The sequence below is a fragment of the Sander lucioperca genome, chromosome 3 (genome assembly GCF_008315115.2).
Source record: "Sander lucioperca isolate FBNREF2018 chromosome 3, SLUC_FBN_1.2, whole genome shotgun sequence".
Lineage (NCBI taxonomy): Eukaryota > Metazoa > Chordata > Actinopteri > Perciformes > Percidae > Sander > Sander lucioperca.
Window position 1 is genome coordinate 2536430 of NC_050175.1, and position 27871 is coordinate 2564300.

Sequence of the window (27871 nt, forward strand, 5' to 3'; positions counted from 1 at the left end):
CCTTTTCACTGATGGAGATTACTGCTACCCTGCCCTATAACTATTACCAGCCAGAGAGAGATAATCTGACCTTGTATCAGAGCTTTTTATAGCTCTGTGCCCTATTGACCATCTGAGTAAGGAAGCATTGGCGACTTTAAAATGCCTGAATGGTACTTTAAATCACACTCATTTCATGATTTGTTCATTGATTTGTTGCTAATTTATTCTATTGCTTTTAAGTACGCTGCCTATCACGGTCTCTTTCACACTCTTTGTCGCCTGTTGATGTAATTGGCAGAATTAACATCTTCATGCACAGGACGAAGCATCCTGCAACTGATGCAGGTGTTGCTACTGCTGCTCATATGAAATACTCAGAATCAATATGTCGCTTGGGATGGAAGTAGGAAACAAAACAAAATCCGTTGGAGCCCTGTAGATTCCAATGAAATAAATTCACATGCAAAGCAATGTTTATAGTGACTGTCAACAGCTACTCTCAATGCTTGTTGCCTGCTTTGCCTTCTGCATCTAGCCAAATCATTTTGCCTCTTGCATCGTAGAGTAGAGCGCCAACCCTGGAAAAACAAACCAGTCAAATTTATTTCACTGCTCTCATGCCTTTGTCCTCACCAGAACAACTTGATCGTATGGAAGAGGGCATGAACAAGGTGAACGCAGACCTGAAGGAGGCCGAGAAAGATTTAAAAGATTTAGGACAATGCTGTGGTCTGATATGCCCATGTATTAAAAAGTAGGTACCGGCCAGGAGCCCCAAGCTTCTGCCTGTCCAGTGCTGGTGGTGGTGGTGATGTCTTATGTCTCTCTTGTCACAGTCAATGTCTTTTTTTGTCTCTTCTCCTTTGTTTCCCCTCTCTCCTCCCCATCCCTTCCTTCCACCCGCAACTTCTTCCTCCCCTCTTCTCTTCTTATGTGCTTTCGTTCTTTTGCTGGGAAAAATGACAATGTGTTGCTAATCAGAACAACTGGAGCGCATCGAGGAGGGGATGGACCAAATCAATAAGGACATGAAGGATGCAGAAAAGAATTTGAACAATCTAGGACAGTTCTGTGGTCTATGTTCATGTCCCTGTAACAAGTAGGTGCTGCCTGTGTCGCCTGAATGCATGTGTTTCAGTGCCTGCCTTCCTGCCTCTCTATCCGTCTTCTGGTGTGTAGGGCATGGTGAACTGTGGTGTGAGCAGTCAGGCTCATTGCCACAACAGCACACTTTCGGAACAGGCACCAGTGCTGCATGCATGTGTGGGTGTGTTTGCTTAAGTTAGGAGTGTGCATGCATGAACAACACACATCTGCACGCCATGTCCGATGCCACTTTATTCGCTGTTGTCATCAAAAGCCCTTCATTCCACATTGGATGAGAGATTCTCTTCCAGCAGGTAGCAGCGTCAGCAGGAATATGGGCCACGTCACCCACCACCCCCCTAAACCCTGCCCAAGCCCCCAGCCTAACCCTGCAGCATGATGCATCATGCTGTGTACAAAGTCCAACCAAAGAATAAATCAACTAGTTGCCTTCTATATTAAATTACTCATTTGAATTTTATCCATTTTGCTGCTTTGTAAGAAACTGTTGGTGTTTTACTTTTCTTTTAAATGAATTAATTGATTACATGGGGCTCTTGCACTACATTAAAATTAAGTTTTCTGATTTATAAAGTTTCATATAAGACTGTATCATAGTTCCTGGAATTTGTGAAACTCAAAGTTTTCACCTGATTTTTCTCAGAAAAGGCTGCTAATATAATTGAGCACATGACATTACAGTATACAACTTGCAGCTAAGCAATCTAATGGTTTAGTATAATGTTTTGTGAAATATGCTTATTCTCTTTCTTGCTGAGAGTTCAATGAGACGATTGATACCACTCTCAGGTCTGTAAATATGTAGCTTAGCACAAAGACTGGAAACAGGTGGAAACAGCTAGTCTGGCTTATTCAAAACTAACAACATCCACCTACAGCACTACTAAGGCTAATGAATTAACATGTTATATATTGTTTGTTAAATATGTACAAAACTTTTTTTACTGTGTAAAATGGCACGTTGTGGGGGTTATGTGCCACACTATTCCTTGGCTAACACTTAAGTTTTTGTACTGATTAAACAAGATATATTGTGTCAATAATGAGCTTTAGAGGTTGTTTTCACTTTGAAGAGAGCTAGGCTAGCTTTTTCCAGCCTTTATACTAAGCTAAGATAGCTTTCTGCTGGTGGTTGCTTCATATATAGCGCACAGACACAAGGGAGGCGTCGATCTAATTCTCTGCAGGAAAGCGAATATGCGTGTTTCCCAAAATGTCATACTATTTCTTTAAGCCTAGTTTTTTGGGTCCTAGTTCTTAGATGCGATGATTGATTAATTTATTGTTGAATGTTTCAGACAGTACATATGATCTGGTTACATTGCAAGCAAGCCTTAACATAGGTCAGGGTGTTCTCTGTAGTGTAATTACAGATGTGAAGGTGATTAACAGTCTAGTGCAGTAACTTTATAATCAAACACATACAGTAAAAACTACCTGTTAAAGCAATGAGAGCTGCTAAAATTAAAACCTGCCATTAAACACACCAACTTTGGCATATGACCCTCAGATTACAACTTGCAACTATGGGATGCTTCAGTTGGCCCCTGTCTCTCATCCCTCAGGACTGTCCTACATAATGAAATATCACACAAGAGTGAGGTAAACTTGTTCTCTGGCCACACGCAATATTAGGTGCTACCATTTTAATAGTAGCTCTTAAACCCTATATTTGTACTTTGAAAGCTTTGATATGAAAGTGGATTCCCAATGCCCGTTTTGCAAAACTCCTGTGTGATCTGTTTCTGGCCCTTAAGAGCCAATCTATGGCCAGTGAGTCATGTCTGAGTATTCTATACCCTGGGACCAATAGTATATATGTACTGTATACAGCTGTCTATCTCAGAGCTATAGAAAAAACAAGTGGCTGACAAACCAAGTAATAAATGGCTGTATATGGGTTATTTTGTGGCAGGTTTGCAGCAAGATATTATTCAGACATTCTTCTGGGAGTGAATTAAGTGATGCCTTAATGATTTACCAAAATGCAGTACTATATATCTAATGTCATCCATTAGTGTGGAACATGCTGTTTTTTGTCTGTGCTAGATCTGACCTAGAACCATTTTTAGTATTTATTTTTTCTTTGCCTTCACTGTGCACTACCACAGTCTTTTTAAAAAGTAAGTACATCAGTAGACATTTTAACAACAGACGACTCTTTTCTCCAAAACAGGGCTGAGCAGGATCTTGACAGTAGCACATGTAACTAATCTGCTTTATTTGCATCACAGCCGTCATTTTGTAGCAGTTGGTGTTTGTTTAATAGTCACCACCTGATTTTGGCTTGAACTTTTTGTTTTCTGTATGAAGGTATATTAGGGGTTTGCTGCCTCCATTTGGTCCATTTTGGTCCTGCTTCCATATGTGATTGTTTTGGGTTCAGATCTTGTCTATTCTATAGCTCTCTGGTCCTCCCTATCATGAACCACTTGTTATGTGATCCTGTGGCTTTGTCATGTGTTTCATCTGATCTAGACTTTTTATATGGCAGGGTCAAATAGCATAGGAAAAGTAATTCTTGCTTGTTGTTATAAACTGGAGCACCTGATGGGTGTGGTTTACCACCTCACAACAACAATGTTGTGCATACAGTAGTCAGCTTTCATTGAAAATTGAAAAAATACAACTTTTAAACAGCCTAAACTCTGTTGTCCTCAGTGGTGACCTCCACTCATCAGATACTCAGAGCATAATTAAACAAATGCTAAGAATTAGATTTGCCTATTTGACTGTATACAGTGTATCATCCTACAGATTTATCCATCCAGATGAAATGAAGGGCTCATCACAGCTACTGTATGACTTGCATGCAAAATTATCACAGTTCACTCATTTTTTTTAATCTAACTTTTTTCTTTTAATGATCTGATCCTCTTCCTCTTTTCATGTTTTCCCTTCTCATGTCAAACACCGCCTTGCATGTCCTCTCAATCTGCATGTGTGTTGTGCCTCCTCTGTCTGAAGTCTAGCCATTATGTTCTGTGATTGTGCTCCTCTGAATGTGCTTGAAGGAGATGGTTTTCTGAGTCACTAAAGGACCTAGATTACTTTCTAAACAAGCCACATGTGAGCTTATTGTGCTCAGATTCAATTGATCTGCATGTCAGATCAATTATTCACAGATTGCAAATGCACGTATGTAAGTTTATCATACATGGCATGTTGCTTTTAGTAGACTAATTGGCTTGACACCATATTATGCAAAGCATTCCAAACATATATGCATGTATATGTTTTAATAATGAATTGATTGAAAAGTTACATAGACATGCATATACACAATCACACTTCAGTGCACACACACGTAAAGGGTCACACATACTGACCAGCGTACATCCACATGCACACTCACAGCACAACTAGTCTTGGTTGCATTCACAAACAAGTAAACTAGTGCACACACATTTAAAAGTACAAGCACATAATACAACAGTTATACAGTTACTGACTGAAATGTGTGTGTGGTAGGATTAAGGGTGGGGGCCAGGCCTGGGGAGCGAATCAGGATGGAGTGGTGAACAGCCAGCCTGGGGCACGAGTGATGGATGAACGTGAACAGATGGCCATCAGTGGGGGCTTTATCCGCAGGTAAGTAGTGTGTGTATGTGGGGGGGGGGGGGTCTGCATGTGCCCCTCTGTGTGTGTGTGTGTGTGTGTGTGTGTAGCTGGCATGCTTGCTGGTATTTTATGTTTCTATGTTTCTAAATGCTCCTGTGTGTGTGTGTGTGTGTGTGTGCTAGTATACAATAGTGTTTATAGCGATAATTATTTGAATATACATAGGACTTATCCTGGAATAGGTTGCCGATTTTTTGACTTTTCAAAAAACATTTCACCATCATTATGGACAATATTTCACTTGGATTATTTTCATAATATTCCCTTGGGAATGATTGCAATTTCATCTCAGTTTACTATGATGTTTAGAGGCATACAGAAGAACTAGGACACCTTCTGCTCAGTCAGCAGCAATACGTAGTCATGTTCAATAAAGCAATGTAGTCATTTCATATTTAGAAAAAACATTCGAGCACAAATTTGGACACAAGGACTTGATGGATACGAGTTGGTTTCCAACCTTTTTTTACTTGTGACCCTAAGTGTCTGCTTGCCACCCCCACTATTAGTGTCAGAAGTCTGAAGGTGAGAGTTTAACTCTAAAATGTTCAAACCCAGCAGGTAAAACTATCCACAAAAAAGCAATGATTTGAGATAAGTCCAGCAAGCGTGAATTTAAATTTGTGTAGCATAGCTTAGTTTTAATCTTGGAACCTCATTTTTTTATCTTTCGACCCATTGGAAGGTCCCCGACCCTCTGATTGGGAATCACTGAGTAATACTATGTCATATGATTCCTAGAGAATTATCAGGGTCTCTTAGTGCTGTCCATGGTAGTGAATCTTCAAACAGCCCATAACACGAGTGAGATAAAGCAGGTGGTAGTATAATACATTTTAACCGATAACCAGTACACTCTATTTTAACCTTGAATGTCCCAATATTAGTATTCCAAAGACAATGTGACTTATTTGTTCAGGAATTCATTTAAATATATATTTTAAAAGTATCTCTTTGTAGTGCACTGTACTGTAACATACTGTTTGGTGAGGGTTGTGCTTTCCAGCACAATGTATCATATTCCAAAAAGTAGCTACAACATATATTTGTTGGCCAATAACCAGTCCTTGTATGTTCCAGGGTAACAGATGACGCCCGGGAGAATGAGATGGATGAGAACCTGGAGCAGGTGGGAGGAATCATTGGCAATCTGCGTCACATGGCCCTGGACATGGGCCAGGAGATCGACACCCAGAACCGCCAGGTTGATAGGATCATGGAGAAGGTATTGTACTTTGCAATGAGCACTGCTGTGGAGAATATTGGATTTTAATTGGTGGGATAGGGTGCATTATTTCGAGAGAATTGCATGACTTTGATGTAGTTGCTTCTTCACCATTCTAAATTCATACTTAGTGGTGGAAGCAAGTCAGTTTCAGTTGGTGGGGTAGCAAAGTAACGTTTAATCCAAGGTGGACAAAGATAGTGCCAACAGTTAACATTTAGAAGTGTGATGCTCCAAAATATTGGCAATATGGAACAATGTTACTGAACTGCTTATGGAAATACAATGTGAGGATCAAAGAGACCTGTTGTCATATTTAGGAAACAAGATATCCAAGAGGCTGCACAGGGCACTAGATTTTCAAGACTACCGTTTATAGGCCTTTTTGTATTAATGCTAAGGGAAGGTATGGAAAGCTATGAGAGCAACCAGAATGTGGTTAGATTTAGACATTTAAAGTCAGATATTGGGCGTTTAACAATGTCATGACTACTCTGGGTAAAGTAAGTAAATGAAAGGCAGCAAATCTAGAGTAAATAGTAGGTAATTTATAGGGTATTTAGCGGATATTTAGGATTACATGCGCAGCATTAGGCAATGCAACAGCAAATGTAGCTGCACTGATTTTGAGTAGATTTACCCTGGGCTAAACACAGTAATGGAAGCAAATTTGATTCACATGAAATCAGGGTGTTAAACACGGCAATTGTCCACTTTGTCTATTAGTTCAGTATGTATGTCTTCATTTAAGGATTATTCCGGTTTATTTCAAGCATGTTTCCCATAAATGTGGCCGTTGTGACTCTATGGGTCTCCAATTGTGGCCTATTACTCTAAAAGTTAACGGAAACACGACTCTGAGGTGTCACATTCTTTTTATTTTGGGATATTCCGTGGATGAATATGCAGGGTGATTAGGTCAGCCAGCAAGTTAGTAAGTCAAAGTCAAAGTCTCTTTATTAGTCTCCCTAAGGAGAAATTTGTTTTGGACACAACAGAGACACACATCAAACACAGGGTTAAAAAAGTTAGAAAAACAAAAGTACATGAAACATCTAGGTTACTCAATAGCTGTGCAAATTACAAATTACCATTTTCTAAAGAAAAAAACAAAACAACAACATTAATTTATCCATTTATAAATATAAATATCCTTACAATCCATTGTAAAAAATGCAGTAATTCCTTCATTCATATCCATACATACATTCAGTCACAAATTTACATTAATAAAATTCATGGTCATATGTTCATTGCTGCTCATTTATGAGCTTAACTGCGAGAGGAAAAATGAGTGCTTATACCTGTTATATTTGCAGAAAGGAACCCTGTACCTCTTTCCTGAGTTCAATAGCTCAAACTCCGAGAACAACACATGAGAGTTATCAGATAGGATAATCTTAGCCTGACTGATTGTTGCATAATTAAAAAGCTCCTGCGGGTTAAGGGGTGCAGGTGTTCCCATAATAATAATAATATTTGGTTAAGACGGCAGGTCTACCAACATTTCCACAGTTTTGCTTGTGTTAATCTGAAGTTGATGCGAATCGCACCAGTTGACAAACTTGTCCACAGCAACTTGGTGGATATTTATATTGCTTTCTTTAGTAAGCAAACTGAGAAGGACAGTGTCATCTGAAAATGTAACTCTATGTTGGTTTGGCTCAGAGCTGATGCAGTCATTGGTGTACAATGTAAACAGAAGAGGTGAACTGACTTAAAAGAAAAGCAGACAGGTTGTCAGGGCCTGTTGCTTTGGTTGTTTGTATGTTTTTAAACACCTTAGTAACAGTGTGTGGTTCAATTATAATTCTGTCCAAGTCAACATTACAAATTACATTCTCCAGCACTACAGCACATTCCCTGATATTGTCAGTATTAAAACGCATATAAAAATTATTCAGTTCGTTTGCCTTTGCAATTTCATTGACTTCCTTTTAGTGTCCATGTTAGTCATTTTTCTGATAGAGTCCCAAAGTGTCTTTGTGTTGGATTCTGACAGATCTGAAAGCTGTTTTCTTCCTGTTGATGCATTCCTTAATGCCTTTTGTAATGTAGGGTTTGTTATTAGGATATCGTTTAACAGTTTTCTGGGGTATGACAGAGTCAATACAGAAAGATATGTAGGCGGTGATTGATTCAGTGGCACTGTCCATGTCCGCATCCTTGAAAAATATATTCCAGTCCGTGCAGAGAAAGCATCCCTTCAGCTCCTCCGTTTTGTCACTGGACCATACCTTCACAGACTGGATTTCCGGTTTGCTGGACTTAAAAACTGAGCGATATGTGGGGAGCAGTTAAGTAAGTTAGCAATAATGGTCATTTCAGGCGGCCAAATTACGGGTTTACCTTCTGTCAGACCCAGAGACAAATGTTTGAAATGATTCATATAAAAAGTTTTATATAGCATACGTTGTTTTTCGTGACTCCTCATTTCCCAGAATCTCTACAAAGAAGGTGACAAGTGCAAAGTTAGCATGACCCATAGCAATAACATAACAATAGCCACATTTATAAGAAATATACCAGGTTGAAATAAACCTGCATTTTCCATTAGAGAGAAGACACACCAGCCTGATAATCGGCCGTCGGACCGTCTGGCGAGGTCGGTGACTCGAGTCTGTCCGGTGTGTCCCGTGCAGTCGGCCGTCCAAGGAGCCGTCGGCCTTCATTTGGGCCGACCCGACATGTTCAGTCGGAGACAGGGCAGTCGGGACTCACCCGGAAATGGGGAACGGATGGGCCTCTCAAAATCTGATGAAAATCTTTTAAACTGACCTTTGTTGATCTAAAATGAAGACAGATTCAAAAACTGCATGGTCTATTTCTCTCTTAAAATGTTTTCAGAAACAGTTTTAGTACAATATGAGATCGTATTCTGAACGAGCCGCCATGACAGTCTGGCTGTGAATTTCCGGAGAAAAAAGAACCACGTGACGCGTTCGTCCAATCAGCTGCCGGTCTTTTCATTTTCTGGTAAATAATCAGACTGTTAATGGAAACAGTACAGAGCAGCGCCGCCTGCTGCTATGGAGACGTATTACGTTTCTCGCACGCGCAGAGCGTACGCTCAAGTCGGCGTCGCCTCAGTGTGTTCTGAGGCATTTTTTGGACCTCGGGACCCGACTGATCAGTCTGACTGGCTTTACTGCAGACGGTCGGCCCGTCTGGTTGGTGGGTCAGGGCCCTTAAAGTAACTCATCACCGCCCTTTACCGACTGCTAGCTGAACTGTGTGTGTGTCTCTTTCAGGCTGATTCCAACAAGACCAGGATTGACGAGGCCAACCAGCGTGCTACAAAGATGTTGGGCAGTGGCTAAACTCCTGCGAAAAGTGCTCTCATTCCCGTTTACCCCCAATCGCCCTTAAAGTAACAACACCAACCAAACCCCGGCCAGCCCCAACGCCCGGTGCCCACTTCCTATGCTCGACAGCAGGCGCTGCAAAATCATGCTTTTATTGTGATACCTGTAGAGGTTTGCACACACGCACATATCATACATTCCTCTGCCCCTCCCCCCCCCTCCCCCTCTAAATTATGCCCTTCACTTCCCTCCATGCCTTTCCTCTCCTTGTCAATGTTCTGTGTTGTTGCTTTTTTGATTTTGTTAAGAAATAATAGTTCTGTTACACATCATCCACCCAAACTGTCTCCACACTGTACATAGTGCTTCTCCAATGTCTTCATTGACTTAGATCACGTGTCCTGTCTTCTTCATCACTCTTTTTTTTTAAGTCTGTGTGTAATATAAACTGTATGTACACCTTGTTCCAAAATGTCATTCCCCCATGTCAGTATTCTGGTGTTGTCCATGTAAGACACACTGTGTATCCATCAGTTAAAACATTGTGATGCTACATGATAAAGCCATTGATTTGCAGTGAATATAGTGAACATACAGCCCACACAGCCTGTAACCAAGGCCACTGTTTAAATACAAAGTCATTTAATGTTGATGTAGAGCCTCTCAGATCTTAATAACATCGTAGACCATGGATACTCAGTTAAGTATTTGAGCCATTCGGATGAAGACATGGCTTTTTGTTCCTGGCAGTTAGTGCACCACTACTTTACCAACTCTATTGATGAAGCAGTGTTAACACAATTTGATGCCACAGATTGTATAGTATATGCAGTACCTTTTCCTCAGGGAGCTAAATCTGACCATTCAAAAGCAAGGGTTGAATATTTAATTGATTTGTTGTAATTCATAATAAGGCTCAGTGCATATGCAAATATGTTGCATTTCCGTTGTGGTCTGAACAGCATTGTTGATGGGACTCTTGTTTAACCATCAGAAACAAATTGGGCATTAACTATAATAGCTAGCATTAGGATTGATAATAAAAGGAGGTGGAGCTTTGCTAAGGTCACAGTTCAACATCAACCAATTCCAGGCAAAGTTACAGGGGGGTCACAACCTCTTCACATCCCAGGCCAGACTGCTTTACCCATGATTCAACCCTAGCAATATCAAGTAGTGCATTAAGTGTGTTATGCATGTTCGTCCACTGCTAGGAGACACTGAATAATTCATTTATTCTGACAAAAATATCCTAACATGTCAACCGCATGCTACATATGTAGGCCACACAGAAGAGAGGCCCATATTTATCTCCAAGAGTGCCACTCTTTTTGTTTCATGTCTCTTAACCTTTCCAGACTGTGACCGTCACTGTAAAATAATACCTTGGAAAATGCCAATAAAACCATCATAACTGTAGAACCAAACTGAGCTTCCTTTCTATTTTCATGACTTTCAATACTGATTTGAGTTAATATCATGGTCCTGTGTAACTCAAGCAGAACCAAGACAAGCATGGTTAAAAGTACAATTCACATTTTGGTCACCCACACCAAAAAGAGAAAATTAGGGAGAAAAAAAAACTGGACTGAATGCAGTTTATATATTAAAGTGTTCAGCATACGACATGCAAACACTTGTATTAAGCTAAGGCAGACACAAGTAGAGTTATTTCATTTTGAACTACAATGAGAATGTGAATAAAAGTTTCCCAGAGAAATAAATAAATAATGAGACAAAAAAGAGGTTTTACAGAGCAGAAAATCACATCTCTATTCAAATATATCACTCATTTCAGGGTGATTTTTTTCATTTATTTCTCTGTGGTAGAGTGTGATAGGTAATTCCTTCACTGACAGACATGTGACAGTTGTTAGGGCACTTCCATCTTCATCCTACACACACATCACATGACCTAGCTTTACATAAGAAAAAAAAAGTGTTATAACTACAGTAATTTATTCACCCTATGAGGACTTCTTTGTAGGTGCTATTACTATGTAACATTTCAAACCACTCACAAGGTAACATAAGTGTGGTAACATAGGTTCTATAGTAATCAAATTCAAGAAAATGTGTTTTCTCTTGCACTCTTCCACAGGGGGGTGAGAGGTCAGAGAGCGTATCCTAACTACACATAAACTAGAGTCTAATGGCTCAAATATGCAATGTCAACACAGATATTTAAAGCACTACTGTGTAGCTTGTAAGGCATATAGGAAAATAAAAGACAGACACGGTAGAAAGAGAAAGACAGGGAAGGAAAGATGTGCAGCAGCACATTACGCTAATGGACATCCACTGTGGTGCCCTGGGCTTAGGGCGGATTAGAGTTTACCACGTCACTAAGAACACTGACACACAAGCACACACACACACAAGCACACACACACACACACACACACACACACACACACACACACACACAAACTTGGATTGACAACAGATACACACAACAGGGTAATTTGCAACACCTTGGTTATATCCATCACACAGCCCACTGTGCATGCATGTGATGTGTTTGGATACACAAAAAAATAAAATGGATGAATGTTATCAACATAAAAAAAATCTACATATTATTATTATTTATTTGTTGTTCATTAAGTACAACACAATTTTATCCTAAAATGATAATGTAATGATTTGCAATGGAAGCTGTCAGTTATTCAGCTCCTCACATGCACTTATTATAAAAGTGATTTGCCACTGGATACATGAAACAAACTTGCTTTGTTCCACACTGAAGGTTCAAGAGTGTATTTTAAAACCAAGCGCTCCCTCTGCTGGTATTATAATGCGTGAATGCACTGCAATTTCTTCTTTTAGCTGGACGTTAAAAGGGACACTGGCACTCCATCAAATTTACATATTAACTTCAGTTTTCTCATCATGAAAAGAGTACTATAGAGCTTTTGTGGCTCTCATCAGGGTTATCTCAGTTTCGACTTGAGACTTATAATTTTGTAAAAGACAAAGTTGCAAACTGGGAGTGTAGGACCTCCCACTACACCAACAACAACAACACAACAACAACAACTAATTGGCATATGAATAGAGATGCAATGTTACCTACTGTGACTTAGTAATGTGAAAAGTTGAATGTCTTATCTAATTCACATCATTTTAAGATTCAAAACACAGAACATTAGCTTGAAAATGAGCATTTTTGCTAACTCTGGCACATTTACATTTTGAGTGTAAACAAAAAATGTAAATTGATGTGAATTGTCCCTTTTAAATAAACAAATAAATAAATAAAAATAAACATACAGCTCACTAATCACATCATTTTAAAAGTCACATTCTTTGGCAGAGGGCACATTGGAAAGTAAATTATAATATATAATATTTTTGTCATACAGTCTAAATACAATATCAAACCCTTAAATGGTTAAAGTAACAGTCGCGGTTTGAAACATGCAGTTTGGTTAGGTTTAGGCAACAAAACTATTTGGGTAAGTTTAAAAAAAGATCCTGGTTTGGGTTGAAAACAAGCAGCAACCTCTGGTGCTAAAAATGAAGCCAAAGTGCCAAACACAGTTTGCAGTTTATGGGCTAGGCTAGCTCCAAAAGGGAGACAACCATTGACCTCCATGTTAATATGCCCAACTGCAGAATTAAACATATTTACAGCCTGGTAAAAATAAAAAATAAAAATAAATATAAATAAAAATACATTTTTGTCAACATTGCAACATACAGTAGGGCATTTGGCCATGGCGAAGGTCTGTGCTCTCTGAGTGCCCTCCTAGTTTATAATAGTTCACTGTTAATTTAAAGAAAAAGAAAAAAAATATAAAGAAAATGTACATGTCTCGTCTTTGACCCATATTCTGTGGAATGAGGAAATGTGCTATATTTAGCATATTAAACTAGAAAATGCATTTCCTGCAGAAAATGCTTGTGAATGCTAACAAGCTAAATTTCTTAAGCAAAACTGAATTGCTGGCTTAAATGCGTAAGAAAAAGGTGAAGTAGGCTACCGAGAATTGTTGGAAAAGTGGGAATGGTTTAAATGTGTATACATTTCATTGACAAATAAATAACACCAATAATGTATGAAACAAAAGTGGAATTTTTCTGCATTGAATATTTTACATTACATTACATTACACGTCATTAGCTGACGCTTCTATACAAAGCGACTTCAAATTAAGTGCCTTAAACCTTGACGGTGCAAACTCCAGACAACAAGTAGTAAGTAGCAAGTACATTAGCTTCAAATAAGCCAAACTACAAAGAGACACATGAAAGTGCAGCTGTAAGTGCTTGTTTTTTATTTTATTATAATTTTTTTTTTTAATCCAAGGTGCAGTAGGAAGAGATGTGTTTGTTAGCCTGTGGCGGAAGATGCGTAGGCTTTCGGCGGTTCTGATGTCAACAGGGAGCTCATTCCACCATTTAGGAGCCAGGACAGCTAACAGCCGGGGCTTGGTTGAGGGATTAGTTGTCCCTCGCTGTGAGGGGGCAGCCAGCAGAGTGGTTGGGCTGGGGTGTAAGGTTTGACCATGTTCTGGATGTAAGCTGGGCCTGATCCGTTTGTGGCCCTTTTAATACTTTAAGTACATTTTCCTGATGATACTTAACGTACTTTTACTTAGGTAACATTTTCAATGCAGGACTTTTATTGTAACAGTATTTTTACAGTGTAGTATTATTACTTTTACTTAACTAAAGAATCAGAATACGTCTTCCACCGCTGTATAGTATGTCGAAAAAAGTCATAAAAAAGTCACAGTATATTATGTGAAAGAAAGTCAACACGCAAACTCCACACAGAAACCTGCAGCCCGGACTGGAGATGAAACCAGGGGTCAGAGTCTGCAGTGGCTACTTCCTGGTGCTAGTTGAAGCAGTTCCACTGAGCCACCATGCCAACAAATAGAGTACGTTGAAAACAGTCATAGTATAGTATGTTGAATAAAGTGATAAAAAAGTCATAGTACAAAATGTATGAAAAAGTCATAGTGTATATGTTGAAAATAGTCATAGTATATTAAGTTATAAAAACGTGAAACATGAAAGTCATAGTATAGTATGTCGAAAAAAAGTCATAAAAAGTCAGTATAGAATGTGAAAGAAAGTCTAAAAGAACATGCAAACTCCACACAAAATGGCCCAGCCTGGACTGGGGATCGAACCAGGGGTCAGAGTCTGCAGTTTCTATTTGCTGGTGCTAATTGGAGCTGTTTTAACCACTGAGCCACCAAATAAAAACTGTTGAAAAATGTCATAGTATAGTATGTTGAAAAAAACATTAAAGCAACACCAAAGCTTATTTTGTACCTTAAATAATGTTTCCAAAATGGTTTCAGTGGTTGATCAACTCATAACAGAGTGAACGGCACTTCTGCATTCACTTTGCGGCTCTCTACCGGCTATAACCGCACTATGCAAGTTGCCAGATCGGGTAGTGGATCTGTAGTTCCAATGAGAACGGTAATGGAAAATTCTGCTTCCAACCTGTAGGGGGATCGAAGAGGAAAAGTGCTTTGGTGTTGCTTTAAAAAGTCTGGTATGAGGGCAGTTGAAATGAATCATTGCATCGATGCATCGCGATGCGGACCTAAGGAGGTTTAACAAACTTTGAGTTTTTTTTTTTGAGTTTTTGGTTCCAGAACAGCTGATTTGAGTTGGTTCAATCAACTCAGAGTAGGTTCACTCAGAGCTAAGCGCGTGCACCACCACAATAAAAAGGCAGCATGAATGGAGCCGTGATACTACAATTCACCATGGTAACAACCACAAACAAACTGGTCAGCGGAAATACTCATGCGCACAAACAGCGAGTTAAAAAACAACACAGCAGCTGCTGCAAAAAAGAGAGAATTGGTGTGGGAGAAAATTGCTGCTCGAGTCAATGCCTAAGCTCTAATATAGTGTATTAATTTCATATTTAATCACAGGTATAATATCACTGGTGAAAACTGGAATGGTATTACACCTATAATTTCATTAAGGTGCAATCCTGTGGGCGAAAAAGTAAACTACTGTTGATTACCATGATTATTAACAGAACTATAATGTTTAATCATTTATTTCTTTCTAATGTCTCTTACTGGTTTGTGTCCAGGGAACTCTACACAAATGTTTAACATACGTTTCAGAGCAAGGCACACTTTTCTGAAGGCTCTGCATGTGGCTTTACTAACGTGCTCCGCATCATCGGGCCTCAATATCATCTCCCGACGTACGTATGTTTTACTCCCTGTGAAGTAATACAGCTTCTTCATCAACGGGATCGTCGACACAAGGAAATGCCACGTTTTGAGAAAAGAAAACGTTTTATAATCTGCCTAACATGGTTAATAAGCCAACCCTGTTTATTTATTAATGCAGATAACAAACTGGTCTAAAATGAGCCTGATACAGACTGAATGAATGAATGAGGAAATGAAAGAGAGCTGTGTCAGAGGGAGGAGACTGAGAGAAGAAAACCTGCTCCTGACCAGGTTAGGTTCACAGGCTCAGTTACCATAGTAACTGACTCTGAGGTGAAGTTACCATAGTAACTGACTGAGGTTAAGTTCCCATAGTAACTGACTCTGAGGTTAAGTTACCATAGTAACTGACTCTGAGGTTAAGTTCCCATAGTAACTGACTCTGAGGTTAAGTTCCCATAGTAACTGACTCTGAGGTTAAGTTACCATAGTAACTGACTCTGAGGTTAAGTTCCCATAGTAACTGACTCTGAGGTTAAGTTCCCATAGTAACTGACTCTGAGGTTAAGTTACCATAGTAACTGACTCTGAGGTTAAGTTACCATAGTAACTGACTCTGAGGTTAAGTTCCCTCTCTTTCTGAAGGGCTGGAGTTCCCCCTCTCTCTCAGGTTTGATTAACCTCTCTTTCTGTTTCCCTCTTCTCAGGGTTAACTAACTTAGAGTTTTCACTAAACCTGATTTCTGAAACGGGCCTCTGGATGATTCTGCATCGATGCAGCGACAGACCATAATCCATTATTGCCTTATGATGTTACTATGTTTTTGCCCGTTGTCTGCTGTGTTCAGACTGCGGTACATTCAGGAAATGTCTTTTTTTCAAAAGTGATAAAGTCATAGTATAGTAAGTTGTAAAAGTGATAAAAAGTCATAGTGTAGTATTTCGAAAAAAAGTGATAGTACAGCATGTCGAAAAAACACAAATGTTGTTAAAGAGCTGAACATTTTGATATTTGAATGGTTTTTGTAGCTGAAAGTATGCAGAAGTAGTAAGCAACCCAAAGTCGTACGGAAGAATCTGATAATACTGAATGCTGCTGAATCAGCATTCACACAAGGTGTATACAGCTCAGAAAATATTAATTATTAAATTACTATTAAAATATTAATATAAAATAACATCTTAATTATTTAAGAAGCAACAGTTAATATTACAACCATTTAAATTATGAAAGAGGGAGGGAGGGAGAGAGAGACGTGTGGGGGGAAGGGGGTGGGAGAAACACTTAAAATTTGCTTCGCAATTGACAAGTAAACATTTGAAAATATCTTATTGTAGGGCTATATTGAGATCAGAAAAATATTCTTTTTGATATTGTGACATTGACTCATAGCTCACTGACTCATAGCCATAATGCTAGCTGCACTGATTAGCACAGTTCCCTAAGCAACAAGGTCCTCTGATTCTGTGCGATACAAATTAAATTGTGTTTTTCAATAGTTATCAGCTCTTCTAAAATTGGTCTGGAAATGATTCTTCATTAGTAGTTTAAAGTTTAGAGTTTAAAGCTAAAATAGTGGTATGTCTGGGAGTGGGTCCGCTTGATTGACATGCCTGACGACTTTTGCTTCCTGCTTCTTACAGTGCAGACGCTTTGCTGCTTGCTCTGCTTGCATATTTCTGCTGATAATCTTACTTTTCCTCTGAGAGAAACTATGAGCAGCGGCTCTTGGATACTTATAAATCACTGGACTATACATTTTTTGTAGACATAGTAGGCTATTGCCATATTTCAACATTTTTCTGTGTGAGCGTGGCCTACCAATAGCTCAAGCCTGTCCTAAAGTGATTGTAGCTAAAGCTAATTAGCAGCAAGATGCCTCCCTTCTCCATGGAGGACTACTACAAACTCCTTCAGAAGATTGTTATTCTGGAAACCAAAATTCAACGGTTAGAAGTAAACCTGGAAGTGAATGGATCATGTGGGAATGACACCACTTTACCATTGACCCAAAACAATGGACAGAAGCATGCCAACACACGGCTAACTAGCACCAGCAAGACTACGGACAAACAGAAGGGTTGTGGAATAAGTAACAAATCAACAAGTGGTAGTTCTCCCTGGAACTCTTTTGGTGCAAAGCCTAAGAGTAAATCCTTTTCCTGGGAAGGACGACTAACGGGCAGGGCACAGCGCCCTGAGATTTGTGATATGAACGGCTGGCCTGCATTACCATCCAGGCAGAGCGCCTCTTCTACCCCTGCACTCAGTAGGACACAGCCGTGGACAGCTGCAAAAGGGAGAATTAGCAACAAAATGCCTCCCCAACAACTGAGTGTGCAACTGGATAAAAGATTTGCTCCTCTGCTGCAGGACCCTGGACATGACCTGGATTGCGTCTCATCATCACACAGCAGGGTAAGGACTGAGAGCAATTCAAAAAGTAAAAATCTACAGGGAAAGCTAACGACTGGGCACCAAACTCTGATTGTGGGTGACTCTGCTGTAAAAAACATAAAAAGCAGTAAAAACACCAAAATTCTCTGTTTTCCCAAAGACATGGTGTCTGACTTAGCCCAAAGAATCCCGGATATCATGGCAGCACACCCAACTGTGAAAAACATTATACTGCATATAGGGTCACATGATGTTGTAAAGCAACAGTCTGAACTGCTGAATCGTGACTTTATGAATCTGCTGAACACAGTCAGCTCCCTAAACGTGAAGGTGTTTATCAGTGGCTCTATACCACCAGTCAGAAGAGGAGCTGAGAGATTCAGCAGACTGTTGGCACTGAACAAATGGCTTTCAACTGCATGTACCGTCCACTCTCTGCGGTTCATTGACAATTTTAACATTTTTTGGGACCGCAGACATCTTTTTAAAGCAGATGCACTTTTCCTTAACAAGTCAGGAGTAAAGCTGTTCACCTCTAGCCTACTTTACTTTCTGCACCACACATCTGCTCCCTCGGCCAAGGACACAGGACAAGATAAATCAACACAAACAAAACAAGAGGAAGACACAACAAAGTGCGGCAGTGATCCACCACAGCCCCCACCTGAGCAAAGATTTGACCATGGAGGACCTCAGAGCGGAGACGAGAAATCTCAACCCCCCTTTTCACCCGTCCAACACTCCTCAAACCCCCTTACCAACACCGACGCCTTTGAGGATCCATCGCTCTCCCCACTCACCCTTTCCCCTGTTTCCCCCTGCCACATGTTGGGGTTCACTGACCGGATGGAGCAGCTGGTAGATGCTGGAACCAAGTTTACCCCACTACCTTCTCCCATCACTCGCCCCCAGCATCAAACTGACCCTGTTTGGACTCAACCACTGAAAGTAAAACGCCAGGCACCTCTGCCCCCTCAAGGACGGCAGCTAACTCCTTCTCAACAGACTGATAAGTATGCTTGTGTACAGAATGAAACAAGCTTTAACTGATATGTGCTGGGTCCAGGCTGCATGCCTAGTGGCACTCATGACTCTTTCCAGGACAAGCCTGGGCCCTGTGTATTCAATTCTTCGTCAATCTATGTTGTGATAGGTAATAGAAAAAGAATGGTGAATCCACTAAGTAAGGAAAAGAAGCACTTAACTGCCAACTTAGCAAATTTAGCATCCATTCCTCGTCAGCCACAGCCTGTCCCAAAAAACGAGACAGATAATTATTTTAACACACTAACATTAGCCTTACTAAACGTCAGATCTTTGGCGGGTAAATCACTTTTAATCAATGATTTTATTATTAAACACAATATTGATTTTATGTTTTTAACTGAAACTTGGTTAGACCATAATAACAGTGATGCTGTTCTCATTGAGTCAGCTCCCCCTAACTTCAGTTTTATGAGTGAGAATAGAGCGAATAAGAAAGGAGGTGGAGTCGCCATTTTGTTTAACGACTCGTTCCAATGTACTCAAAGCTAAGGTCCGCCTCTCAACCTATATTTCTAATTATCTACAGGCCACCTAAATACTGTGCATCCTTCTTTGACGACTTTAGTGGACTGCTGTCTTTAATCTGTATTAACTTTGACTGTGTAGTTATTGCTGGTGATTTCAACATTCATGTTGACAACCCCCAGGATAGAGGGACAAAAGAACTGTGTTGTATTTTTGAGAACTATGGACTGACTCAGCATGTGACGGAGCCCACACACAACAAGGGGCACACTCTGGACTTGATTATCTCGAAGGGTTTGAACATTTCCAAGGTTGTGGTGACTGATGCTGCTCTCTCTGATCATTCCTGTGTTTTCTTTAACGGCACTATCTCTGTGCACAAAAGTGTCCAAACAAAGTTAATAAGAAAACGGTATATCACTGACAACACCAGTGAAACATTCATTCAGCTTTTCTCGTCCACACCCACCCTCTCAGGGGTCTCAGTCACTGAGCTTGTAGACAATTTCAATTGTAAAGTTACAAATGTTATTGATGCCATTGCTCCCATTGAGGTAAAAACTGTCTCTGATAAGAAAAGATCTCCATGGAGAAATGCCATACTGGTAAGAACAGAAAAAAAGAGAGTGTCGAAAAGCAGAACGCAGGTGGCGAAAAACTAATCTCCAGGTCCACTACAACACCTATAAAGAGAGACTTCGCACTTATAATTTGGAACTGAGGAATGCAAGGCGGTCCTTCTTCTCAGACATTATTGCCAAAAACAATAATAATTCACGTGCTTTGTTTGCTACTGTCGATAGGTTAACAAACCCTCCAGTACCAGGAGCATCTGAACTCTTATCCACAAAGGCCTGCAATGATTTTGCCACCTTCTTCAAAGACAAAATTCAGAAAATTAAACAGTCAGTGCTTCCATATCGAGTACAGGGTATGTGTTGTCACAGTGTCCAGGCAAAACAGATTCCAATATGACCCAATTTCATATGATTAACCGTAAAAACCTGGAGGACATTATATAACAGCTGAAAACCTCCTCCTGCTGCCTTGATATTCTACCAACGGGCCTTTTCAAAAATGTTGCAAATTGTTTGGCTACAGATCTTCTACAGATTGTAAACACGTCTCTTCTCTCAGGTATCTTCCCACAGGCCCTGAAAACTGCAGTCATTAAGCCACTCTTAAAAAAGAACAATCTAGACACGTCACTAATGAGCAACTATAGGCCGATATCAAACCTTCCATTTTTAAGTAAAATCATTGAAAAAACGGTTTCTCAACAACTGAACCTTTTCTTGTCACTTAACAACAGTTTTGATGCATTCCAGTCGGGTTTTTGACCACACCACAGCACTGAGACAGCTCTTGTTAAAGTCTTTAATGACATCCACTTAAACACAGATAGTGGCAAAATTTCAGTCTTGGTATTACTTGATCTCAGTGCTGCATTTGATACGGTCGACCACGACATATTACTAGACCGATTGGAAAACTGGGTTGGCATTTCTGGCTCAGTACTAAAGTGGTTTGAGTCTTATTTAAAGAATAGGGACTACTTTGTGTCTATAGGGAATTATACATCTGAGCATACAAATATGACGTGCGGAGTTCCCCAAGGCTCAGTTCTGGGGCCTCTCCTGTTTAACATCTACATGCTCAAATTATGGAAAACAATAAAATAAGTTACCATAGTTATGCGGATGACACACAAATTTATATAACCTTATCGCCAGGGGACTATAGTCCAATACAACAACTGACTAAGTGCATTGAACAAATTAACGACTGGATGTGCCAGAACTTTCTTAAATTAAATGAAGAAAAAACTGAGGTGGTTGTTTTTGGCGCAAAAGAGGAACGATTAAAAGTCAGCACACACACGTTAACAACAGCAGACCAAGCCAGAAATCTTGGTGTAGTCATGGACTCAGACCTGAATTTTAACAGCCACATTAAGACAATTACAAAGTCAGCCTATTACCACCTTAAAAATATATCAAGGGTTAAAGGACTTATGTCTCAGCAGGACTTGGAAAAACTTGTCCATGGTTTTATCTTCAGTAGACTAGACTACTGTAAGGGAGGCTTTACAGGTCTCCCTAAAAAATCAGACAGCTGCAGCTGATTCAGAACTCTGCTGCTCGAGTCCTCACTAAGACCAAGAAAGTGGATCACATCACTCCAGTACTGAAGTCTCTACACTGGCTTCCAGTGCCTCAAAGAATTGATTTCAAAATACTTTTGTTGGTTTATAAATCACTAAACGGTTTAGGGCCAAAATACATTTCTGATCTGCTAGTACACTATGAACCACCCAGACCTCTCAGGTGGTCTGGGACAGGTCTGCTTGTTGTCCCCAGAGTCAGAACTAAACAGGGGGAAGCAGCATTTAGTTTTTATGCTCCACATATCTGGAACAAACTCCCAGAAAACTGCAGGTCTGCTGCAACTCTCAGTTCTTTTAAATCAAGGCTGAAGACCTATCTATTTGATGTTGCCTTTCTTTAAATAACTTCATTTTATACTTAAGTTGCATTGTTGACACTGTATGACAATCTATATAAGCATATAAAAGAGAAATTCCTATTTTATCTGCTTTTATATATTTAACTGTTTTAACTGCTCTTCAATGTTTCATTTCTTATACTGCACTGTAACTTTTATTCTTGTATTTTATCTGTTTTAAATTTTTTAATCTGTTTTCATGTAAAGCACTTTGAATTGCCCTGTTGCTGAAATGTGCTCTACAAATAAAGCTGCCTTGCCTCTTAGCCTTTCACATTTGGCTGTAAACTTGCTTTGTATAAAAACATTTATTTATTTATGTTAAAATATTAAAGCACGCACATTTGACATCCCTTTTGTAAACATAATCCTTCTTACACATTCTTCAACACAAAGACAACTGAGTTGGATCTCCAGAAAAGGTAGAAAAAGTTATTCCACTGTCCCACTTTCCAAGAATAGAATCCAATACAAACATTATGGTAAACATCTCACATTTTTCTCCCAAAGTTATTGCAATTAAATCTTCTAGCCACTCTACAGAGTATGAAGTGGGTCATATTGTCCATATTAGGTGGGCGACGTGTCTGTGTGTGTCCTTGTTGTAACCCCTTCTCTGGCCCTACCAGTACTTGGGGGAGAGCAGCCTGCTCGGTTTGTGAAGCCAAAAGTACTTGTTTAGATGACTCTCATCATGCCACTGAGCCTCCACATCATTTAGTTTGTCCTCCATGATATCCAGAAAGCAGTAATCTGCCAAATTCTGCACATTTTCCCAAAGGCCTCCAAAGACAGCAGCATTGTAGTAGTAATCTCCGTTTCTCATGAAGGCTGTGGATTTGGGGTTTCGGTCATAGGTGCAACCTTCCTTTGGAGTTTTGAAAAAGCCGGCATGAAGCAAGGCCACAGAATCCCCCAGAGCCTCGGAGCCAAATCTTCCCTTAAACTGCTGATCCACATGAAAGCAGAAGACATAATTGCAGCGGTGACGAATCTCTGATTCTATGGTATCCGAGATGGCTTTCATGCGCATCATAGATACGTCGTGCCACCTGGAGTACTTTTTCACCAGGACAACCTTCATGCTTCGCAGAGGACCAAGGTTCACTGGTGGTATCTTCTCCGGTTGATCCGTGAACACGTAATATGTCACTTTTAATCCCAACATAAAATGACGTTCTGCAGAGGTAAGGAACGTCTTGAGGTAGGCAAAGTACCTTAGGCAGGGAAAGAGAGAAAAATTATTGCTGTTGCTCACAACTCATTAAGATGATCTGAAAAACTTTACCATACTATTTAGTTTTTCCATTTATTAATTGAGACAACTGTTGAGTTCACATCTGCTGACCTGTTAATCCGTTTTAACACTGGAGTCATTACTTTCAGTCTGAACCCAAGCTGACGGCAAAGAAGTAATGGCCATGAAGGTGTCACGTCGCCTGCGTCTTGGCCAAAAAGTTGCACTAGAACACAGCGCAAAGACTACAGTCGACGGCCAACTACCACGTACATTCTGCACCTGTTTAAGAGGAAGTGACTCTTCATGCCAGCAGGCCGTGGTAATCTATTCATAGGGTGACCAGACATCCTGGTTTGACCGGGACAGTCCCGATTTTCAGTTGGGTGTCCTGCGACAAAAGCCTTTCGGGACGCTAACATGTCCAGGTTTACACCAACCACTATGAAACTGTCCCGGTTGTCAGCGATTACATAACCGACGTGGTCTTATTATAGCCCGATCATTAACTAAACCCATGTAGAAAGACTAATAAAATGCCCAGCGTATGATTTTAACTATGTGTGTGTGTCAGTCAATCGTAGCGGTCTGCGTCTACATAATCTGTGCAGCCAGCGTTACAATGTATATTTGTAAACATTGTTGCAATGCCTGTTCTTATCTGTCTCGTTTTAACACGCCACAGTTTGATATTCAGCTGTAAACGACCTACTTGTATCTCGGTCAGGTACCAATTCTTTTGGCAGAGTGGTACCAGACTGAACTGCTAGTATGAAAGTGCTGGTATTCTCAGGGTCACAGTGTTTGCGGAGAAACAAACCTTCCCACAGCGAACACAGTGAGGGCCACAGACGACTGGTTTTGGATGTGCTTTTGGTCGTAAAGATCGGGGTCAAACATTCCCTCCCAGATGATAGGAGCTTTCCAAGATGTGCGTGTCTCAACCCATTTTCTGGCCCTGAAATGGAAGATGAAAACAACGTGTTAAACAGCTATATGGAGGAGATTTACAATTATGAGCAAGTAATGAAACATTAAGTGCCAAAGGGAATTTGTGGCAGTTGTGCCATAATTACCTTCTCATAAAAGGTGAGTTTTCCTTATAGTTTTAAATCATGATTGAACTACCATTCTATGTTATTTATTTTGTTAACGTTTTCAGTTTATAAAATTAATTTTGTTTCTCTGAAGAGAAAAATATAACAATTTTGCTATTTATTGCCAAGAAAGTTTCTGGTCAGGAGACCTGTTTTGCATTCTAACAAAAAAATGTTTATGTTATGTTTATGCTAAAACATGTTCCAGCAATAATGTGATCCGAAACTGGGGAGAAATTAACAACATCTGGAACCAAGATTACTGGTTTCCCTGACGTTAGCATGCAGCTTCATGTAGCAGTGCGTAATGTAAACACTGCGGGCCTGGAGCAGATGACCACGTAGAAAACTAAAAATAAGAGATGGAAGTCCTAACTACAAGATAATGTCTTCATTTTTTTTCGTGTCTATACATTAAAAATCATCATCACTGCATTTTTATTCTAATTATGGCAATGATGCAAGTGAGGCATATATTTTGTTGACATTCTATTAAGTGTATTACTTTATACTGTGCAATTATGATTTTTCATGAAATCTCTGTAAAATTAGATAAATTTACCTGATTTCAAGATTCAAGAGGTTTATTGTCATTTACACAGTAAAGACAACTTACACCATGCAATAAAAAGATTGCTCTGCCAGTCTTCCTTACACAACGAATACAAAAGGAGAATAATAATTGAATTAAAAACTAAAGGGTTGGATCTCTTACGTAAAGTCGAGTGTGTCGTCTACATTGATGCTTCGTCTCAGTTCTCCTTCCCTGGCCACTGGCAGCTTGTCAGCAGGGACGAGGCTCTCTAAATATCTAATATTGAAAAATGACCATCAACCATCAGGAGACTGAAGGGACTCTTCAATTTGGCTCGTACGTGCTCTTATAGGTCTTCAAGAGCAATAATGTTGACTTTGGTACTCACCTTAAATATAAGGAAGTGCAGCTGACAACAAGCAACACATGACAGCAGAAGATTCCAGCAGTCCTTCCCTTGAGCCAACTGAACCGATGCAAAAAGCAAACAAATGAAAAAGAGAAGACTTCAGTTCATCTTATACTATATTTGGTTATAAACAAAACAGTGTTTGATATTATATGACTACCGAGCAAGCAGAGATATGACCAAGCTGTATGGGGGAGAAAGACTGAAGTGGCCTGTAACGTGCTCCGTGGTCAGGTCGGACAGTTTCCAGCTGTTTCCAGCAGCCTTCAGTCTGAACGGAGTGACAGAAACACTCACATCATGTTGGGTCCGATTTCGATTTATTAAAATGTTATCAGACACATGTATCAGCTTGTACGCAGTCTCTGGTTGTTTTTATTAAGACAGAGTAGCTGTTAAAATGCTCTGCAGGAGATCTTTTGCTGATGTTAATAACAGACTGTAGATGATCTGTAATCTCAACGGGTTTAGTCTCTCTGACTTCTAAACATCACTATCAGCCACACAACATGTGTTCTGTACAGAATAGGCCTTTAAATCAGACAAATAGTTAAAATCTCTCTAATTAAAAAACAATTTTTTGTATAAAACGAGTCGATTCTGAACCAATCAGCTATGAAATTAGCTTAGAGCCAGGCGTTCTTGCAGTCGGAAGAGAGCAACTGTGATGCCCGGCTCTAAAAACTGCGGCCGCCTTGATCTCGTGAGGTTATCGTTGCCCACGTGTGCATGACGTCAGAGCGAGTCGGGATCAAGTCGGACACAAATCTAACCGGCATGCATTGGGCGGCGATCGCCGGTGATCGATTCTGCGCAGACCTGGCTCACCTGGACCGAGCCTAGTGTTGTCCCTAGCCTTGCAAACAGACTCAGTAGCGAATAGCATGCTAACATGACGATAATTGGCTGGTATGGACCAGACAAAATTCGGTTAAACAGATCTGTGATGCCATTTTGCCCTTATTGTTCTCTGTGAAGTTTGGTGGAATGGATGTAATGTAGCACCTATGTGTCATATGTTGAGTCAGCACTGTGCCGGACTCCATTTAAAAAATAGCCTTTTTAATGCTACACTACAACTGGTCTTATGGTAACTTAGGAGGCATTTTGGCCCTGTGAGCTCTGATTTGGCATGCAGTTAACACACATTTTAATTTGGAATTTAATGAAAACTCAATTCCTGGCATTTGATCCTAGTGTTCTTCACCACTGTTTTGGTAGAAGGAAATAACTGATGTAACAGGCGAACCGGCTTTAATAGTGAGGCATTTTATTTTCAAATAATTGCTGAGCGGTTGATGAAATGTATGCTGATGTGAAGAGGGGTTCATTTGGATTTCAAAAACTAACTGATGAAAAATTAAATAAACTTTAATCAAGTGTGAAATTTGAGAACAGAATTTGTTGTTGTTTTGTTTTACCTTGTAGGGCTCTATAATTCTTTTAAATAGGGAAATAGTTTGCTGCTCTGTTTAGTTACTTGCAAAAAAAAAAACATGAAAAAGAATCATGGATCGTGATCCTGCCTGAAAGAAATCATATTATGATATTTTTGCCATATCGCCCACCGCTAGTTACAGAGACCTTGTAATTGTGCATCGATCTTACACATGTTACATCATCAGATAAAGAAAGCCCTGGAAGATGAGAGACAGGATACCTCAAAGCTGTGCCAAACTGCCGCGTCATTTTTCCAGCAAACAAACTCTGGCAGGAGGTGAAGTATCTGTTGGCTGGTGGATGAAAACAACATTCAGTTTACACTGCAGTGAAACCAGTTACACAACACAAGTCTTCTTTACCCACTCTCACTTAGCCAATAGACAATATAGAAATAGAAAACAACTGTGATTACAGAAAAAAGTCAAGTTGTTTTGAGGGCCAAGTCCAAGATAATCATTTTGTCTCATCACTGACAGGTATGTGGTTGCATACTGGTTACCATCCATCTCAAAACCAAAACAGAGTTTAACTTACAATCTTCAACAAAATACATTGTAAGATATATTTCATTTCCGTAGCTTTCTCAAATGGCTCCTGTGAACGTTTACACTGGTAGAAAGGGTCTCCTACTTCAGGTCAACCATCCACTTAGTCTAATGATTAACAGGCAGGTGAGTAAAACAAACCTTTCTACAAGTTTTTTTTTTTTTTTTTAAAGTGTATTTATGGATTTCATGACCAGCAAATTTCTCATTCCCAATGAACATAACCAAAATAAAAAAAATCTCGATAAACTGCAACTTATTCCAAACGGTTAAAGTGGGCCACACTTTTCCTGGCAGAGACACGATGACTTACCTGCGTGCAGGTTGTTTTCAGGTAGCCTATACAGTCCAAACACGGCCAGAACAGCAGCAGTAATAGTAACACGGCCACACTGATTCCACTGCGGAACTGATCTCAACTGGTCGATTTCCAAAGACGTATATGAGCTTTTTTTAATGCCGTCAAACGCCGTATGAACATGTGACCGTAACACGTGACCACGGTGGCTGTTTTTTTCTTTCTTTATTAAACATTTAATTGTGAACAGACACACATTCGTAATGGACGTTCCACAATTAAAGAGTCCAGTGTGTAGAAAACAACAACAATACATATCAATCAAATTATATATGAAAAAGTGAATTAAATACAAAACATATATCTACACATAAAAGGCTAAATAAACAATGACATCAATAGGGCCTGAGTCAATATTTAACTAACTCAGGGGCTACAGAAAATAATTCTTGCATAACAGTGTGCTTTCATTTTTTGTGTGATTGTGA

General features: G+C 39.8%; 2 protein-coding genes across 5 annotated transcripts in view; one reads left to right on the top strand and one right to left on the bottom strand.

Annotated features, from left to right (window-relative positions):
* The window catches only part of LOC116057334 (synaptosomal-associated protein 25-A-like), a 51633-nt gene extending 40966 nt beyond the window's left edge, over window positions 1–10667 (top strand). The window contains exons 5-8 of one of the 2 annotated variants that reach the window (XM_031309739.2): window positions 619–736; window positions 4561–4680; window positions 5791–5935; window positions 9187–10667. In XM_031309739.2, coding sequence (XP_031165599.1) covers window positions 619–736; window positions 4561–4680; window positions 5791–5935; window positions 9187–9255 — 452 coding nt within the window. In that variant the 3' untranslated portion in view covers window positions 9256–10667. Of the gene's footprint in view, window positions 1–618; window positions 737–963; window positions 1082–4560; window positions 4681–5790; window positions 5936–9186 lie in introns of both variants that reach the window. The other variant, XM_031309731.2, reaches the window with a different exon arrangement.
* LOC116057313 (N-acetyllactosaminide alpha-1,3-galactosyltransferase-like) lies at window positions 4726–27501 on the bottom strand. Of its 3 annotated transcripts, XM_035999146.1 has the most exons (8): window positions 27399–27495; window positions 26758–26830; window positions 25077–25154; window positions 24869–24964; window positions 23877–24014; window positions 22429–23036; window positions 4806–4828; window positions 4726–4755 (listed from the first exon to the last, which is right to left on the bottom strand). In XM_035999146.1, the coding sequence occupies exons 2-6, from the start codon at window positions 26784–26786 to the stop codon at window positions 22442–22444; spliced, it is 936 nt and encodes a 311-aa protein (XP_035855039.1). In that variant the 5' UTR covers window positions 26787–26830; window positions 27399–27495; the 3' UTR covers window positions 4726–4755; window positions 4806–4828; window positions 22429–22441. The 3 variants fall into 3 exon arrangements, with proteins under 3 accessions (XP_035855039.1, XP_035855040.1, XP_031165572.1); XM_035999147.1 differs by lacking the exons at window positions 4726–4755; window positions 4806–4828 and having other exon boundaries at window positions 22113–23036; window positions 26758–26835; window positions 27416–27501; XM_031309712.2 differs by lacking the exons at window positions 4726–4755; window positions 4806–4828 and having other exon boundaries at window positions 22113–23036.
* Window positions 27502–27871: the final 370 nt, after the last annotated feature.

Coding starts and splice junctions, on each gene's coding strand:
- LOC116057313 (XM_035999146.1), bottom strand. CDS start 26,786: ATGACGCGGCAGTTTGGCACAGCTTTGAG. Junction 25,155..26,757: donor CAGTTTGGCACAGCTTTGAG/GTATCCTGTCTC, acceptor GCATCGGTTCAG/TTGGCTCAAGGGAAGGACTG. Junction 24,015..24,868: donor GACGACACACTCGACTTTAC/GTAAGAGATCCA, acceptor CTTCCATTTCAG/GGCCAGAAAATGGGTTGAGA.